The sequence below is a fragment of the Pygoscelis adeliae genome, unplaced genomic scaffold, assembly GCF_000699105.1.
Source record: "Pygoscelis adeliae isolate BGI_AS28 unplaced genomic scaffold, ASM69910v1 Scaffold29, whole genome shotgun sequence".
Taxonomy (NCBI): Eukaryota; Metazoa; Chordata; class Aves; order Sphenisciformes; family Spheniscidae; genus Pygoscelis; species Pygoscelis adeliae.
The window spans coordinates 984,408-1,003,838 of NW_008825611.1; the positions used below are offsets into that span (position 1 = coordinate 984,408).

The 19,431-nt window shown below is 41.3% G+C and overlaps 1 protein-coding gene across 1 annotated transcript in view; it reads left to right on the top strand.

Moving 5' to 3' along the window:
* The window catches only part of DDRGK1 (DDRGK domain containing 1), a 52,821-nt gene that overhangs the window by 28,023 nt on the left and 5,367 nt on the right, over positions 1-19,431 (top strand). The window contains exons 4-7 of the mRNA XM_009332717.1: positions 66-172; positions 2,706-2,807; positions 13,024-13,146; positions 15,337-15,375. Of these exons, the coding sequence (XP_009330992.1) occupies positions 66-172; positions 2,706-2,807; positions 13,024-13,146; positions 15,337-15,375 (371 nt within the window). The remainder of the gene's footprint in view (positions 1-65; positions 173-2,705; positions 2,808-13,023; positions 13,147-15,336; positions 15,376-19,431) is intronic.

Consider the following 19,431-nt stretch of genomic DNA (forward strand, 5'->3'; position numbering starts at 1 on the left):
AGTGAAGTTTCTCGAAGGGACTTTTTGCAGACGATTTAAAATTTGTCATTTTCGCAATGTTGCAGAGGAAGATGATGCTGAGGAGGTGCCAGAATTTCAGGTGTCTGGGAAAATCGGGGCAAAGAAGCAGAGGAAATTAGAAGAGAAACAAGCCAGAAAAGCACAGAGAGAGGTAAGCATTTCCTGCCACGTATAGAGCCCAGAGCAGAGCCTGAATAGCAGTACTCACTAAAGAACTGGTGGTGACAGACACCCCAGAAAGGCAAAGGCAGTGTCATCGCTGCAACAGTTGTGTTTTTGTTTTTAAAAATGTAAATTCAGCTTTTTATGTCATATCCCAAGAGGGCCATGGAAAACTGTGTCTCGTTTTCTTTCCGTTAGGCTCTCTGGCATTCTCGCGGGGAGGAGAGAGGAGTTAAACTCTTGAATGCTCTTTATTGGATGTTTCCACTGGCTTGTAGCTTAATGTCAGTACTGTCTCCTCTTAAAAATACACTCAAGCCCACATAGCATTGTTGTAACGCTGGCTTTGTGACCAAAACTGTGGGCAGTTCTGAGTAGTGTTTCATGTGCTCTCGTAGTGCAAAAACTTTGTATGGGCTTAGCTATGTTTAGCCATGTTTATTGTTTTTATGGATTGGGGGAGATGAAAAGCAGACCCTGTAATCCACTGAAGTCTATGATGCAGTCAGATTTTGGTTGAAGTTTGGCCCTTAAACAGAGGCAAAGTATACAGAGCGAACACACTGTAGCTTTTCAGTTGTTCTTTCTTAAATCTGTGTGTAAAAGTGCTTATTTAAATACTGTTGCATTTTTTCGGTTTTGCCCAGCATGTTGCTGTTAATTCCAGGGAATTGAAACTTACTTTCTGAAGCGTGCTTGGGGATGGCAGCAGGTTAAGCATTAATTCCTTTTAGTTGTTCTACGTAATTTTTTTTGCAAACTCTGTATTGTCCTGTGACTTGGAACGTGGGGTTGCAAGAAGTAGATAAAACTTAAACAGCCTCTGTTATGCTGGAGTGCACGGTGGACTTCACACGTTTTACAAAAAGACAGGGTTTATGAAACTACTAACATTTCTAATGTGTAGAGGGTGCAAACACAGGCAGTGAAATCCCATCTTGAGAATTTTAGTGTCACCTGAGGTTTAAATCCAGTTTCCACTTTACACTGTAGTGGTATGCCCTGTAGACAGGGCGGTTGGTAATAAACTTGATTATTATGTTATGTATAAACTTCCATTACGATCCTTTTCTCACTCTGTGCTTTAACCATTTTGTCATTACTTTCCATATTCATTCTACTTAATTAACCTCTTTTTTGTGGAAAATTTGAGCAAAGTTGAATGAAGTTAGATAAGCATCAGTCGGTGGAGTTGAGGAATCTTTTGTTTCATTTTAAAACATGCTGATTTTTATTCTCCCACGTAGACAGATAAATTCCTGGGTTAGGTCTCTTTCTCTGAAACATTCTAAGTCACAAATCCTCCGTTTGAATGTCTTCTGCTTGTTCTCTTTATATATTGTCAAATTTAGGTATACTGAAGAGTCTGAAGAAGAACTTCAAAAAAACCCTCTAAACAATACACTAAGTGCCCTTTTAATTTTTTCCCCATTTTGCAACAATCTCTTTGCTAGGTTTGGTTTAAAAACAAATAATAAAATTATTTGAAGAGACCAGTTGTCATGGTTTAACCCCAGCCGGCAACTGAGCACCACACAGCTGCTCGCTCACTCCCCCCCGCCCCTTATGGGATGGGGGAGAGAATCAGAAGAGTAAAAGTGAGAAAACTCGTGGGTTGAGATAAAAACAGTTTAATAATTGAAATAAAATCAAATCATCATCATAATAGTAATAATAAGAAGAAGGATACACAAAGCAAGTGATGCACGATGCAATTGCTCACCACCCGCCGACTGATGCCCAGCCAGTCCCCGAGCAGCGGCCCCCCCGGCCAGCTTTCCCCCAGTTTATGTACTGAGCATGACGTCCCATGGTATGGAATGTCCCTCTGGCCAGTTGGGGTCAGCTGTCCTGGCTGTGCCCCCTCCCAGCTTCTTGTGCACCTCCAGCCTTCTCAGTCGGTAGAGCATGGGGAGCTGAAAAGGCCTTGACTAGTGTAAGCACTGCTCAGCAACAACTAAAACATCGGTGTGTTATCAACATTGTTCTCATCCTAAATCCAAAACACAGCACTGTACCAGCTACTAGGAAGGAAATTAACTCTATCCCTGCCGAAACCAGGACACCAGTACAGCTTTTTCTTTAAGAGAGTCTGCCCAGGTTAATGATAAATTTGAATGTACTTGGTTTTACAGAGTTTATATTCCCCTCTCCTTTTTTTCCTCTCCTTAGAGTCCATGCTAACTAAATTTTAAGTGAGGAGAAATGGAATGCCATGATATTGATACTTGATACCACTATAGTAATAAGCTCATATGCACATTCAAAGCTTAAACCCTTATTGAGATACAGATAAGGCAAATGAGAAGGGTAATTTCTAAACTTACCACAAGGTTAAGTATGCTGAAGAGCGGGGGGGGGATTAAATGATAATGACTTTTTATGATTATTCTCTTTACTGTTGCTTTCTGAACATGCATCTAGGAAGATAGTAAGAAACCCGCCCATGGTATCACAATACGAAATTAAAAATACATATATTCAGGAGGAGTAAGGCTTGGCTTGCATAATGTTTTTTTTAGGCTGAAGAAGCAGAGCGAGAAGAACGGAAAAAACTTGAGTCAAAAAGAGAGGAGGAAAGGCGGAAAGAAGAGGAGAGAATACGTCTTGAGGAAGAACGACAGGTGGGATCGGTTGTATTTATAGATGGAAATTCTGAACCAGGGTTGTCTTTGAGATTGCGTCTATGTAAGTTCTGTGATCAGCAGAACTCCCTTTGGCTTTCATTACTATTGCATACATCTTTTATTTGTTTTTTGCTTTTTTGCTCCATTTTGTTTGAATTACAGTACTACTCAGTTATTTCAACTGTAGATCCCAGCGCTTGGCAGAAGTGAAAACTGCTCCAAACATCAATACGCCCATGTAGCAGCAAGCACCCACCCACGGTCGAGTCTAGGGCAAAACGAAACCCAGTCTCCTGGTAGTGGATCTGCTACCGCTGTATGCCACGGTGACAGACTGTTTGGTCAATTTGTTAATGTTGACAAACGTAGCTGATAAAGTTGGCCGTTAGTTCGTCTGGGAGCCCTTTAAGTGCAGGTATATGCAGGAAGTACCTAGTTGTGAGACAAATTTTGGGGGTTGCTTGCTTGGTGTCTTGACAGGAGAAGTTTGGCTGTCACAGAACCGTAGAATAATGTAGATTGGAAGGGACCTCCGGAGACCATCTGGTCTGTCCTGCTCAAACCCCTGTCCAGTTAGGGCAGGTTTCTCAGGACCTTGTCCAGCCAAGCTTTTGAGTGTCTCTTAATGAAGGAGATTTCGCAACCTCACCGGGCCCCTGTTCCATTATGCTCGTTAGTGCTGCCTGCCAGCTGTAACCAGCAGGGCAGAAAGTGAAAGACATCAGCAACTGATTTTGCAACTGTTGCGTAAAATTATACGATTTTATTCTAATTATACAAATTTACATGTGCTTCACAATTAAAGATTTCTAAACTATGCATATAAATGTGTGTGTTAGCAGGAGTGACTCAGAAAAACAGGTACTGTGCAATTGAAATGCTTTTGTTGAATACTTTCATCAGTGAGGGAGGCAAACTTATTTCAAAGTTGCTTTGTATATTCTGGGCATCAGTGCTACTGGCTAAAAACTAGGGAATGGGTTTCATGCTCTCTGGTGCTTGAGCAAGTTGTGTGGTAGCTTTGCAACGTGCTTCTGGAGGCAAGGACCAAAGTGTTCTGCACAATCTTATGCTGACTAATTGCCGTCCCAGGGGAGCATAGCCCCCAGCTTTCAGTGTGACTTTTCGGGGATACTTAAATCTGCATGGAAATTTGTGTCTCTGGTTTGTAGCGAGCAGATTTATTTTAATTTGTTCTAAGCGCTGTGTAAGTGGAGTGTGTTGCTGGTAACATTTTAAAAAAGGAAAAGACAATTTTTCCTTTCCTCTGTTGGGGGCATGAAGGTACGATAAAGCAATTTAAAAAAATTTTTCCATACATTACACACGCAGATTGTACCCGTGAGATCTTTTGTAGGATGTACATTTACCTCTGGGGTTATCCCCACCAAAAATCCTTTATCTTCTCAACTCTCTGTTGGTTTCCTTTTCATTAATAGAAGGCTCCTGAATTTCAGAAATTGAAATGAATGAGAAGAATGTCAGTATTACAACATCAGGATATGTAGCATGGTCCGAGACTTTGACTTGTAAAGCAACTTGAACGAACTTCCAGGAGACCAATTATTCCACAGCTGCCTTTCTGAGGAAGTTGTACCAATTTAGAAGTACCTGGTAGTGGTCAAGGCGTGAACCCTGAGGTTGGATAACTGATCTCAGCTAGTCCGAGCCACTCCTGTGTTTAGCCAAGCTGTTTCCTAACAGCAGAACTATCAGCCCTGGCTTCCTGTGGATCTGTGTCTACAGCTTTTCCCCTGCCCACACACTTCAGTAGCACCAGCTTCTGCCTTGTGGTCCCTGTGACCGCTCTGCTTTTCTCCTAAGTATTGCCAATTTCTCCCCCTCATGCTTCCAGTTCAGAAAGAGGTAAGACAAGCTCTGGCTGCCTCTGAAGCACACGTCTGTTGCCCACCCTGCTTGCCATGGGGCTTGGCATAACAGATAACTCAGATGCCAGTTTCCCTCCGGTGGTGTATCCTTTTAAGTGTTTTGTCTCCACCCAGTTCCCTAATACTTTTTTCCTAAGATTCTGGGAATTCAGTATCCTTGAAACCCTGAAGAGTTGGTTGCAATGAACTAAATGACTCCAATGCTCTGGAGGGAATTAGGAGGGCACACTGGCTGGACGCTAGCATTGTTTAAATGTCACTCCCTTTAGAGGAGGCTAATGAACAGAATGTCAACTCCTTCCAGAGTGGTAGCCAGCACGGCAGGTGAACTGCTAAGCAAATTGCGGTTGAGCTTGGCCAACCTGCTCAAAAGAAGCTGTAGCCCAGGACAAAGATGTTATCCTGTTGATTGCCTATGGGTTTGACCTGGGGTTTAGCAGTGCAGCTGGCTAATCAGGACCAGTCAGGCATGGTTGAAAAGTTGAGCAGAAAATAAGGGTGAAATTCTAACTAGAGGTCTCTTCACACAGAAAGTGCTTATTAACATATTTAACTTTTTTTTTTTTAATCCACTTCCGTTCAGTTTAGGGCTGAGTAATTTACTTTGGTTGAATGAGGCAAATCTTACTTGTTTTTATTTTAATTTTCAGTATTCCTAGTAAAGATTGCACTAAAACACTTCCACCTCCATTTTGCAAGGCTCAGTGAAAAAGAGAAATATAAACTAAGGCTTTTTTATTTTATTTTTTAAATTTTGTGCTCAACAGTCCAAAGGAGTACTTACTAGAATTTTGAAAATTTCTCAGGTGCCTGAATCTAACTTGCTATTCACTTTAGGCAATAACTTCCTTAGCTACTTAAATTCTGTAATTTTAACCTTTTTTTGTTTGGTTCATTTGTTTTTCCCGGTAGTTTTTATCAGGGCAGCAAGCCAACCCACCGGGCTACATCACAAGCATTATTCTGCTACTCAGGGGAAAGTGTTTTCAATATTTTATTTTTTGCTTGGGTCTAAGACAGGTTGGTAATCTATTAACCACTGAACATTTTGAGCGTGGGTCAAAGTAAACATGTCTGACGATACTTCATGTCCATCCTCCACTGTTTTCTGGTAATTTTAAGTCTCTGTCTTCGTCCGAGTCTTTAACAGGAAACAGAACAATTCAAGACTTGTACATGTTTAGGCTGTGTTGCTCGTGTTCCTGCTTCAGTCAGCAGAGAAAACAGTATCACAGGGAGCACGCTCATAACAAGACTTCAGTGTTTTAGCCTTGACTGGGTGATAGGAGGGGAATCAAACTGAATGAATAGATACTTGATTACTGTACATGTAAGCATAGCCTGTCTTTATGATCACAACATCGTTATCTTTCCAATCGTGTTACAGACTGATTGTATGATGTAAAAGATACTGCCTCTCTCTTCTAGGCCCCTATAAGCGATAAAAAGATCATTGGATTTATTGTGTTTTTTATAGAATACATAGGATAAAATGTCATTTATACAGTCCTCCAGAGAAAGGATTCTTCATTTCCACAAGTGGCGTTTTGTCACGAGTAAGCCCTTGTGGACTACACATGTGATGATACTATTCCCCCATATAAGTTAGGAAATGGAAAGGCAAAATTATGAAAGGTAGCTCAAGTAGTGATTGATAGTCATGAGACGACAACCAGGGGGTAGCTGGTTGTATGATTTTTGGAGGCAGTTCGATTACTGACATTTCTGCAGTTTATATAATCCGATAAGGCACAAGAAATTTCGAGTTTATCACTAAAGTTTGTCTGAGAAATTTTATGGTTGTCGGCTTCATTTTTTCCCTTTCTTTTCCAGTGCATCAGAGTATTTCTGCAAGTATAGTGGCAGTGGCAGGCCTGTTAGTTTTTGTTTCTTTCTTACACAGTACAGGAAAGATATTAAGGCCACTGATGAAGCCTTACTGCCTCCAGGAAGAGTAGTGACATAACTGCCTGAATTGTTTATTGTTTCATTTGCTGCACATTCAAAGATTTGAACTGATAAATTTGGTGGCTATGCTTTATTTAATTTCAAATAAATTTATTTAGTGTATTTACAGGAGAATTTAAGTGATGAGCAGCTAGTCTCCAAACAAGTGCAACCAGCTTTGTTAGCTAAATTTCAGTTGAACCTTTTTTTCAGTCTCTCTCCCAAGAAGTGCTACCAAAATTGTGCTAACTTCTGTGAACATTGAGATTTGCTTTGTGTAAAGGAGAGTTTCCTTTCAGCATTTCAGCTACAGCCTTAAACTAATAGCTGAATCCTAGTCAACAGCAATAGGTGATTCCTGCGCCATTAAATACCATCTAAAAGTTTGTCAGATGATGAGGGAAGCCAAATAGATTCAGGAGGGTAGAAAATCATGTTGCAGCATGCAGATCTTCTAGAAATTCCCCGGTCTTGATCTTTGATAAAGTCACCAGGACTGTTAACCCTTTCACACACATACCCCGCTGAAGTAGTTTGAGATATGGAGCCTAGTGGAAATAATGAATTCTTGAGCCGGATGAAAACCCACTTTGTTTTATAGGCAAACTGATACCTCCAATTATTTTTGGGAAACTCTTCGCAGTGCTGTACTACAAGTGGGAACTGTGCCTTCAAGAGAGTTATGGGGGCTAAAATCTTGCATATTCTTGAGAAAAATAACCCCCTGGTTCTATTTAAATATATTTGTATGCACATATAAATAAAATGTGGTTGCCCCTTGGCTCCAGTGTTGCAAACCAGAGAATATATTTTTAAATTCAAGTTTCCTTTCCAGTGTTCTGATGACCTGATTGGCTATGCAAGTGAGGAAGGTCCTTTATAATTGGCATTTGCTTCAGCTCTGCTTTACCCTGGGGATTTCCCTTTCACTCTTGGAGTTTTTTAGTGGTGAGATGGTTTACCAACCGCCACCTTATCAATGAGAGCGAACTTCCTCTGATGTTGCAAAACAGTGTCTTCATACAAAGCCTTGCAGATTGCTCGCCCAAGAGCTCTTTTATTTTCCTGTGCACAGGGATTTTTGTAGATTTTACTCCCTCAGCCTAGCTCTGCCCTGCTAAGGAAACTGCTTGTGCAGATGCAGGGCTCACAGTCGTCACTCTTCTATACTGAAACGCAGCGTTGAACAGGGCGTGTTGCCTGCAAATCCATTGCAGAGTGGACTGCTCTCAAAACATAGCTTGATACGGGAGAGAAACTAGCAGTCTTCCAGCAAACAAGCTTTTAACTGTTGTGAGATAAAAGGCCACAGGAGGAGCATGGACTGGTGTTTGTTCATGGTTACATTAAAACGAGGTCTGTATTGCTCAAGCACAGCTGTGCCCAAAGTTTCCAAACTAGGGCAATTTCATTTAGGCTTTCAGTTTTGCATTTAAGTGCCTAAATAAAAGTGGTCTGGATCTTCAGAGCTATAGAAACGGAGGATCGGCTGGTGATCCCAAGGGTCCTGTTGAAGCTTTTGAGAACTAAGACCCTAAAGTTTTGGCTCTTTGGTTTGATATTTGATCATGTAAGAATAGGCACCAACTTTTAGAATGTTGATTGTTATTTTATTATGCGTAGCATTATGTGAACATGAAGATTTGTGTGCTTTTCAGCAGAGCTTTTCATTATCTGTTTGGCATTTATATCCACTATTCATACCTAAACAGCGCATTTCTGGAGGCTGATGGAGACTACTACATAGCTTCAGTTTAAGCATCAGTTTTCAAGTGTGTATACTTTCCTGAAAATTAATTTCTCCTAAGGAAGTACAAGTTGAAAAGCTTGCAGAAAACTCATTCTACTCTGATTTTGAGGGGATGAGGACTGGTAAGAACACTTATTCTGTCTTTCTAGAGGTGTTTTTTTTTATTTTCTGTCTAAACAGTGAGGGGGGGGGGAATCCTAGAGATCCATCTGCTCTGTGCCAAATTATTTACTGTAAAGTAAATTTCGCTTCCTGTAGAACCTGCACTAACAGCACGAAAACTGGATGTTATACAAGGAGGGTTTCTTTGGTCCATGAACCTCAAAGCATTTGGCATAGGAACCAGTATGCTTTTCCTCATTCTGCATGTTAAAGAAGCAGCCACAAACAAGGAACGACTGGTAGCAGGTGGTGCTTGAAGAGAGTCCAGTGTTTGCTCTACTTTCCTCACTAGCAATGAGATCTCCTCCACTTAGCAGTCGAATAAGCTGCCTATAAATGATTTGTTTGTCAGCAAGTTGGTCCTTCATCTGATTTGGAGGAGAGATGGCACAGGGCACAACTCCCACAATCTGGGAAAGCTGCTTAGGCAAAGCTCTCAGAAAAGCTACTTACTCTGTAGCCCCCCAATATCGCTTAGTCTCAGTGCCGCCTTAAATGGGTTACTTCAATGAAAGCTAGAAACAGTACTTCAATATCTCCTTGCTGGACTGGACTGTAAGGGTCCTCACCCTTTGCTAAAAATAGTAATGCACGATAAACCTTCAAAGGCGGTAATCTGTCAAGCATCCAGAACAGTGCAGTTACTCAAGCAGCATCCCAGGACTCCAGAGGGATTTGTGAACCCAAGAGTCAAGGTCTGCTTCCAGCTGTAAGGCTAAAAGAGTTTTCAAGATGCTGTGCGTTTCACCTGGAAAAAGATTGGGCTCTTGTGCAGTTGTTGACTGCAAAACAAATTAATGTTAATGTTTTTGATTCCAATTAAGACACGATTGTCACCAAGGTAAGAGGCAAACAGAAGGTAATGATCTGAAAGGAGCCTCACAGCAAATCCAGGTCTTTGGTGGGCAGGTGGGATGGAGAGAGCCTGGAGACCGGTGGGAGGACTGGGACTGGGTGCAGTGGGACGTCGGTGCTGACCAGATCTGGTATAGGAAGGGGTAAGGGTGTTGAAAAGTGTCTCCCAGAGTGCTGGAGATCCACAGACTGCATGGAGCTCTGGAAGCTCTTGGGTCTCTGCCACACAAGGTGGCACATGAGACTCATAGCAAGCATGCAGAGGTAGAGTCGATCCAACAGTGATAATTGTGGATGTTTTGTCAGAAAAAGGAGAGAAGGAAGAAAGGTTTGAGTGATGAATTTTATTTTTTTTTTCCAATTAAGACACGATCTAAGTGGGAGAGTTTGTTCTTCACATGCAGTATAGTAAACTGATCAAAAAGAAATCTTTACACTATAGCAAGCCCCCTCTTTGGGTAACATTTAGGTGGGTGAGGAGAGAAGCAAACCCACTTAAAAAAAAAAAAAAAAAAGCAAACCTCTTCAAAAAAAAAAAAAAAAGGCAAGCAGCTGAAGGTGAGCATCTGCAGTTACCAAATTTCCATGATGCTGGGATTTCCCCACCACCCCACCCATCGTTGAAGGAAGGTGGCCCAGCTATTATCTCACCTCTGAGCCGCATGCTTTACCACTTAACTCCACAGCAGTTAATGAGATCAGAATGGGGAGAGGCAAAGGAACCTGACTAACAAAGATGTGGTTTTTTTTAAACTTGTATTTGAGCCAAGTGCCCCCTGTATGACTTGCATGAAGCAAGTACTGGTCTCTGTTTCATAAGTAGACCCTGGGGTGCTGAGAGTGTCTCTGTGTGCAGGTTATGCACACAGACAGTCTTATTTTTGTGGGAATGCAACCTGCCTAAATTTGACCCTGCACCTACCGTGCAACTGCTGCATGACTTGGGCATGTGAAAGAAGAGTGCTAGCATGATGGTGAAAAGAATAGCTGAGAATAAGTGTTAACAGACAGCCTGATTTTGCTAGGGTTCCCCCTGCTCAGCTTCCACTGCTGTTGCTGGTTGCTTCTCCCAGTGCAGTTATGCAAAGTCATCTCTCCTCTTGGCTTTGAACCAGTTTGCAGTTTGGCTAAGTCCTTCTTTTTCTACAGATTGAATCATAGGTGAATTTAGGTAATAAAGCATGTGAGGCTGTGCAGGAAGTGGCTGGGATTTTTAGTTATTAGATGAAGAAGCTTCTGGAAATACTTAGTGTTATGGAGGAGGCTACAACCACCACAGACACGAGGCTTTGAGGGCTGACATGCTTTAGCTACCAAAGCAGTGGTTCAGACCACCTGGAAATGCTCTGCTGCTCGTAGCATCAAAATTTAGGATCTGGAAAACAAACTCATGTTGGCTTTCAGGGACACCACAAAAGAGGGACTGGTAAGTGAGTGCTTTGCCAGTCTCACAGCAGAGATGCTTATCTGCATATGCTGGAAATGGAAGTACTGATATTAATGTGCTGGTATGCTTTAATAAAATTGAAGGGACTGTTCTTCAAGTAGGTAAGGAAGACAGGAACGTGTCTTGTTCATTTGTTGTTAGACCTTCCAGAAACAGGAAAATATTTCTTAGTTACCGTTGCTCTCAGTTGTAAATGGGATACTGTCTTCTGATTATTTTTTTTTTAAGAACAATCTAGAAATCATTTGCCAAAGCAATTTCAAATTTTTGCGATTTTTATTTTTTTTCCTCACTTCAAATCCTGTTGAATTACAGCTGCTGTAATAGACCAGGGGAAGAACCTTATTCTTGTATTTCCAGGATCAAGATTAAATTTAATGCACTTACAAGAAAAGAATAATTGCTGTCACTTCCAAATGAAATATGGTTATGTTGTTCTTGGTACCTGTAGTGCTTATAAGAAAAAAAAAAATCTACTGTTGGGCTTTTGCTAATAATCGTTATGGTGATGAATAACCCAGAAAATGGTCTTGTTTTGTCTCAAGAGCTTCCTCAGGTCTGTAGTTTTTTCATGAGGTGGCGGTTTAAAAAAATGGTTTTGACTTTGCACATACAGTAAGATCCTTCAGTCCTGTTTTTCTCATACGTGTACGTTGGTAGCATTTCTTCTTGTGACTTTCTGGGAGTTTGATTAAATACCGTTGGGACCAAATACATTTTCTCTTCCGTTTTTATTGAAGGGAACCCTCCCATGACCATTTCTGGTATCTTGCTGGTTTTGGCCTTACATGGCGTCTTTTTTAATACGGACATTTTTCAATATACTTAGTTACCTGTTCCTGTCTCTTCCTGTTTTAATGGAACAAGTGTTTGCTTTCCAGCCATTTAAGGAAGCAATTACCATATTAGTGTCAAAGATGCAGCATGGCAAGCATTTAGAAATCAATGTAATTGTTCTTTAAGAGATCAGTTCCTGTGCTAATAGTAAAGGAATGCCCAGAGATTGTCACTGAAATTTGAAGAACTCATCTTTCTAAGTTTTAATCAAGCTTTTGCAATGTGATAGCAACCAGAGGCCAGTCAAATTGGAATCTCATTGCACCAGGTGCTGTACGAACATCAATTTTTGTGCGGAAGAAACCGTTGTGTAAGGAACCATTTTTCTTCTGCGTGAAGTTACATGCATAAAGCATTTTGGAGAAGAACAAAACAAATTTTAAAAGAAAATCATGGAAAGCTGCAAATTGATGAGCTCCCAACAGTAAAAACCTGTTCTTATTTGAAACATTTTTTAAGTAATCTATCACATTCCAAAACTTTTAATCACAGTTTTGCTGTGTGAATGTGTGACTATTCCACATTACCTAGCATGCATCACCATTTCACTGATGTCGGGCTTGGAGTTTTCTGAGTTGGCATTATTATTTTTTTTTTTTTAAGACTTTAACATTTCTTTCAGGGTAGTTAACTGAAAGTATTGCAAATAACTAAAAGCAGAGCCTGTAGGTTTTGGTTAACAATCAAACATGTAAAAACCCCTTTTTTTAATACAAACATACCTTGTCTCCTATGCCTGAAATGCTTTATACGGTTCTTTACATTCCATGTAGACACAGTTTGGTTGTATGTCATAAGAAGGAGATTTTACCTGAAACTCTTTTACAGGTGAGCTTCTTCTCACACACAGATGGACACCACTGTAACTCCACTATTCTTTGTGATCACTCCCAATGTACACTAGTGTATGTCAGAGCAGAATTGGGGCCAGTTACTGAAAATGTGGATGTTGCATCAAAGTACAGTTAGGGGCAGGGACTTCCTGTCACAGGATCTGCAGAAGAAACATATTCATGCAAATTAAGAAAGCAGGTTGCTATATAAGAGTGGTTTTCTCCCGTGTCAGTTCTGTTAAGAACCAGCCTAGGTGTATTGTGTGCAAGCTTACGCTACCACGTGAGATCCGTGTGAGATGGTTACTACCTTAAGGGTGGCTTCTGAAATTAATGATGCCATCAAGGGAGAACTTAGACTCATTTTAGAAACTTTCTCTCTGCTGTCTGTCCTAGTAAAACCAGACTGCAGATAAAGAAGATGCTACTTTAGTTAAAACTAAACCTGATTTGGGGAGGAGCAAACTGACCACTTGTCATCTTTTCTGTTCAGGAAGAGGAAAAAAGGAAGGCAAAGGAAGAAGAGGAGAAGAGAGAGTATGAAGAGTACCTGAAGCTGAAGGAGAGTTTTGTAGTTGAAGAGGAAGGGGTTGAAGAATCAATGACAGAGGAAGAGGTATGCATGTTAGGCTGTTACTACAGTTCCTTTATCTTTGTTAGACTCAGGTTGCCCTTACTGCATTCTGTCTCGTGTTAAATGAACTTGAAAGTAGGAGTCAGCCAAATGTTTTTGCTTGTAAAAGCTAAATTGCGTATATGGCATGCGTTAACCTGGAGTATTTCCTGGGGAATGCTACAGTCCCTCATTCCAGACTCCTACAAGTTAGTTTAGAGCACTAAGGCAAATGCATATTGCTGGAAATGAGTTCTCTCCTCCCTTAGCGTAAGGACTGAAATAAAACTCATCCTGGAAGTCAGATACTCTTTTACTGTCATCAGCTTTGCTCTGCCCATATACAGATGGGCCAGATGAAAGCAAGGCTAAATATGGAGTTTGGTAGTGCCCACATATACTGGGAGGAATTGCTTGGTTTTGGTTTTATTTTCTAGACCAACAGAGCTGCTGTGAAATCAAATGAAAAACCAAGCTCTTGTCTTAAAAGGCTTCTGTTAAGAGAATTCACAGGACACAACCTAGGTGCTTGTGGGTCGTACGCTGGAAAACTGTACATTCAGTGTTGCAAATGATTGCTATGGTTGATAGCATTTCAAACTCTGCATAACGTTCTAGCATGCTCCTCCTGTGGCTGCCTGCAGACGTGCTGCTGGGGATGGTGGTTGAAATGTGACACTTGACATAATATCGCAGCAAACTTGAAAAAGTTCCGCTGTTGTGGGAGGCAGTGTTCTTATTCTGTCTGCTGAAAACCTGTTAGACTAACTTTAATTGCTGTCAAATGCTGAAGTTGCTCTTGGGTTGTAGCTGCCAAATTTGAGCTGTCCAATGCGTTTCATAAGTATTTTTTTCAGGGCCATGTGTGCATTTGCTCCTCTGCTAAGCGACCCTGTTGAATTGAATGGATTTGCCCTTAGCGTGACTGAGAGTGGCTTTGGGCTGAGGAGCTTGTAGTGAGTCAGTACCGCTTGACATTAGTCACAAGTTCTCACTATGGACCCCTTCCCGTTGAGATAAATTCCTCCATCATGCCGGGATTAACACCAAGAGAAGTTGTATCTGGTGATGGGCAATCTCCTAAGATGCAGCGAAATGCATACTTTCTATTGAAAGTTCCTTCAAAAACGTGTGCCTATCCTGTTGAAGACCAGATGATATCTAAATATTAAATTGTTCCACTTTAGATACCCTTTAAAGCTAGAATGTGTTTATTGTCTGTGTTCCTACAGCTGCCTGTCAAGGAGAAATTAATCTTTCTGTACGTGGGAACAAAGAAGGGTGTTCCTCACTCAAAAGAGCTTGGCAGGCAGTTGATGATGCCTGGATCTCAACATAAGATATCTTTGGTAGGAGTGGGGAGATAGACCTTTAATAGTAGGCTATTTGAAAGTCGTTTTCAGAAACAATCACAGGTACATAGTTATTTGGAGACACCAGCCTTGCCGAAATGGCAAGCCACCCTTCGGCCTTGTGGTGGATATGTACTGAAGCATTTTAGTATCCTGTTACAATAGACGGCTCTGCCATGTGTTGTTGAGGCTAGCGTGCTGGAACTCATGCTGAAAATTAAGGTCCCCAGTCCAGAGCTAAGCAGTTAATTAAGGCTGATTGATTTCCAGGGTTGCAGGGTAACTCGATCTCCTGTTAACTTAAATGCACGTTGTTTGCATTGCCTTTGAAAATTGAGCCACTTATATTAAAATGCTGGATTTCAGGTGCATAGCTTTGAAAATGCCTTGAGCTTCCACATGTGCTGCACAGCTGTGTGCTACACTTGACCATCTGCATGAGCTGTCTCCTGAATCACTCTGTACTTCACCTCTGCACAAAATGTCCTCAGTGTGTATATGTAACTTAATACATGATGCACAAACTCGCCCAGATGTGGTTATTTCAGGGTATATATGATGTGAAGAACAAAAGATTCAAAGATTTCCTTTCAGAAAATACTTAAATACAAGTGGTAATTGAGCCATATTCTGTCTTAGAGAATACTTATCATAAATTCTTAGTTAAGATTAAATCTAGGTTTTTTTTTTTTTCCCAGTTCAGAATCTCCCTCGGTATGTATGTTTAAAACTTCGGAAGTATGCAAGCTAAATACTTTTATAATATTTGTCCTCAGCAAGTTTGTGATGCATTTAATGTTCATGAGTTTAAAATAACAATTGTTTTCCTTGCTGTATCCAGTCTCGCAGCTTTCTAATGGAATTTCTCGAATACGTTAAGGTAAGCTACCATTGGTCTTTCTCCTCCTTCCATACTCTTTAGATTGTGTAAAATATCTTTGTCAAAGAGCTGAGTTGCAGAAAGAAGGGAAATCTTTACTTCCTCTTTGATTTACTTAAATATTCAACAAGTAACAAAAGTGATACCTTAGATGAAGTCTGCATTATTTACTTAGCCATGCATGGGCATGTCCATCATTGTTAAAATGGTTTGTAATTATAGCTGTGTCCTGGCTTTTTGGGGCAGGATTGTAGCTCTTGCCCTCTTTCATAAGGATAGGCGTGTTAAACTCTGCGCCTGGTGGGTAACCCCCAGAATTTATGAACAGCGGTGTTTGCTGTTGATTGGGATTTGGGACATTCGGGCTTTTTGTGTGTGAACATCAGCTACTGATTTAGAAAACAGCCTCTACATCTCAGCTCAGCATGAATGACAATTGCTGTACCAGCATGTGGCGTGCCGTGCAGGATGCGTTTGTGTCTGCAACACTGGCGTCGTAAAGGTCAATCCAGTTTTTCATGCGATTTCTTTTCTTGTCTTTATCTGTGCGATGTGCAATGTTGTCTTAATGTTTGGAAGGAATATTTAAGGAGAAGGTCACTTGTTTTTAAGAGGGTGTGTTAGTCTCCCTTTCATCATATTGTATGGTTAGTTATTTAAAACCTGTGGTGTGTTCATGAGGATTTCCACTTCGGATCTGTAAGGACAAATGCTTCTTTCTCCACTATTGGTATATCAAAGTTCAAATGCATTTTTCTACTCTAACAATGTTACGCAAATCTTTTGTCCTAATTAATCCCTTTCCTCCTTTACTGGAAATTGGACTCTCATCTGACGATGTATGGCATGCATGTGAAAGGCTTCATCAGTAAGCAAATCACTTGTACACTTAGTGGCGTTCTAATCATTTTGTTAATCCAGAATCTCTGGACTCTGAGCCAGTTTTGCATGTCCATTACCCCAGCAAAAACAGATTTGTCTCATGGGTAACTCTCCACAGGGAGTCAATTTGAGTGATTGCCATGCAAATCTGAACAATGGCTCGATGGTTCTAGAGTTGCTGCAAAGTTGCAGTGCAAGCATCTTTTGCTGGGCTGCTCTTTGCCTCCCGTGTCACTGGGACTTACGGTGGTGTATGCCATCGCCATCAGGCCGCAGTGAGAGAGGCTGCTAGGTTTGCATCTGTCAAGTGCTTTCTGATCAGCATGATCTCTGGAGGTAATTTGGAAATGTGTAAGCTAGTAGCACTCAGACTTCGTATAATTCTTCATTGCTGCAGCCCAAATGAAAATAGCTGCTGTTCACTAACCAAGTCCCCAGCATAAGCCAGTCAACTCGGAGCAGAAGCACCGCCAAAAGCGGATGAGACAGCTGAGAACAGATTGGAAAAGCTATGGGTGGCATGTTTAAAGAGCCTAAGTAAAACCATGGAGCGACGATGAACCATCGGGTGGCACATTTCATTTTGCGGCCACGCAGTGATTTCGATGCTCTGTTTTCTGCAGAAGCCAGAGAGGTTTCTTTGAAAGGGAGGGGAACTTCGAAATGGCCCTGTCTGTTAAGACCACCCTCTGTTTCAGTTACTGTCTGTGGAAATGGACTACGTGGTACGGTGTGATCCCAGTTCAGCTCTTCCCATCTAAGGCTTTCAAGATACTGCCAAGCTGCGGATTAAGGAAAATGTGCTTTATTGATAAACAAGCTGCCCTAGGATAACAGTAGGTAGAACAGGATATTCCAATGCCCCTTGGGACCTTCCATGAAAACTGGGAGGGTTTCCAAGGAATAACGCAGTAGGGTCTGATTCTGCACATTGCCCCGGTGGTTGTGATAGATGGAACAGATTAGTCACAAACTCTCAGTTCAGTGTTTAAGCACACATGTATAGTTTTATATTAGTCACTTCTACTTGACGTCAGAGAAATTAAGCACGGGCTGAAAACCTAATTCAGAAGCGCTTCAACACCTGATTTCCTATGTAGAGATGAGTTGCAGAACTGGGGCATTGCTTTCTTTTACAAGTTTTAGGTTGTTTTTTTTTTTTAATCTTGAAAGTATGCTTAATATATAGATTATGTATAGCCCTCATCTGTTCTATTCACAGAAATCGTTGTCTTATATAAAGAAGCAGTGCTAAGCTGCTAGTAGCTGTCTGAAAAACTTATAAATTAAAAGAGCGATTGGCATTTTTAAAAAATAAAATTTAATTTAGCTCTTCTGTTGAATAACTTATTTTACTGGTATAACTGGCTGGAGGTAGCTCACCCCATGCTTCAAACACCTAAGGGTTTTTGAAGTAAAATGCAGCCTCTTTTCTCCAGCTCTGCCTTGTGGGATTGTTTTAAATGGGATTTTCCTCAAAGGCACCAAAAGGTTTGATGCCCCCCAATTCTGCTTTTCTGAAAGCTGAGCATCTCCCTTCCTTTGGGGCTTTCATAGTAGCCCCTCAGCCTCAGTCTGACTGCTGCAATGTCACCACCTCGCCCCTCAGGCTGTGGCATTGTCTCTGCTGCAGTCGCCGTCCTCTGTGTTTGCTTCTTGCAGTGGCCGGTCCTCAGGTTACGGACTTGACTGCTCTGCTCTCAGGGGAGCAGAATAACCAGTTCTTAATGGGAGCCGTACGGTTTTACTCAGCAGGGCTGTAGCTGCACAACACACCTTACAAACCAGCTCTGTGGGCTCTCTGAGCACTTTAATAATAATAATAATGATAATAATGATGATGGTGATGATGATGAAGTGGGCAGAGGTTAAAGAGCGGCCGAGCAGTTCCCTTGCTGTGGAGCACTGGCTCTGGTGGCCCAGGGAAATAGGAGCCTGCACTTTGTCCATCAGACTGTTCTCACCCAGCTTGACAGTGTATCATTGAATCCATCTGAATTACAGCCAGTGAACTGAAACAAAGCTCCACAAAAGTGGAGCAAACTCCACTTTTCACTACATTTGAAAGGGATAACGAAGGACTCGGAGGCTTTCCCCCTTCCTGTTTTTTCTTTAAGAAAAATGATGCTTCCTAGATAAGGAAAAAAAGTCCTACTCATCTTAATCCCGAGAGCTCTTGGTCTGTTTCATCCCTTGCTGAGGACAGCAGCAGAATCATACCTAAAATTAAATTAATTCAGTAAAATGTGGATGTGTATATGTTGCTCTATGAAAGTTAAGCCTGTCTGTAAATCATGAAGCATGTGTTGAAGTGTTCTGTTCGCTTGGGACCTCACAGTGTCATTATATTTCAGAGTGTGCGTGGGGAATGCATCCTAATTCCACCCCACCCTCTGGGCTCTTATTCACAGCAGGATCTGTCTTGGAAAGCTTCCACTAAACTTGGTCACTGAGGGTGAATATCTTTAAGTGAAAGTTTAAATCCTGTTTTTCTTGTGAATGTGACTTTGCCCCCCCCCCCCCCCCAATCCTTTTAAAAGAAGACATGACGAATCTTGGCAGTTCCCAGCTCTGAGAACTGAATTCCATGGACTGGTTCCAATTCCACGCGTTCAGTCCATGGTATTCAGTTCTCTAGCTTGGCTGCATCGAACTTCAGAACTACTAAGTCTGTGTGTGGCTTTTTTTGTCTGATTTTATTAATGAAAAAGGTTCATCTATTTCAGCCTCGCTTTATTTCTTCAGTGTCCTTCCAGCGTACTTTCAAGATCAGAAACAAATGCATTTATTGTTTGAAGTGTTGCATCTGATAATGTAAATGTAGCTCTTGTGACCGTACCTATATGGCTGTTAGGAATGTAGTCCAGAATGTTAACTGAACAGTTTCCAGAAGTTTTATATTTTCCAAATTCCTTATAAACAGTGCATCCTTTCACTGCATCTAAACAGATGAGTTTCTAAAACTTTTGCGGACAAGAAGACAGGAACCAAGTAGCTCCAGACGAGTGCACCAGGTGTTTTCTCTGTAATTCTCTGGAGCTACAGAGAAGCGTAAAACCAGATGTGAGCAGCGGTGACTGCGTCCTGACTGAGAAAGGCTGCAGGAAGAATCTCTGTCAAAAGCAAAACGAAAATTTGCAGTTCCTGCTTCTGCCTTTGTTCTTAGAGATCATT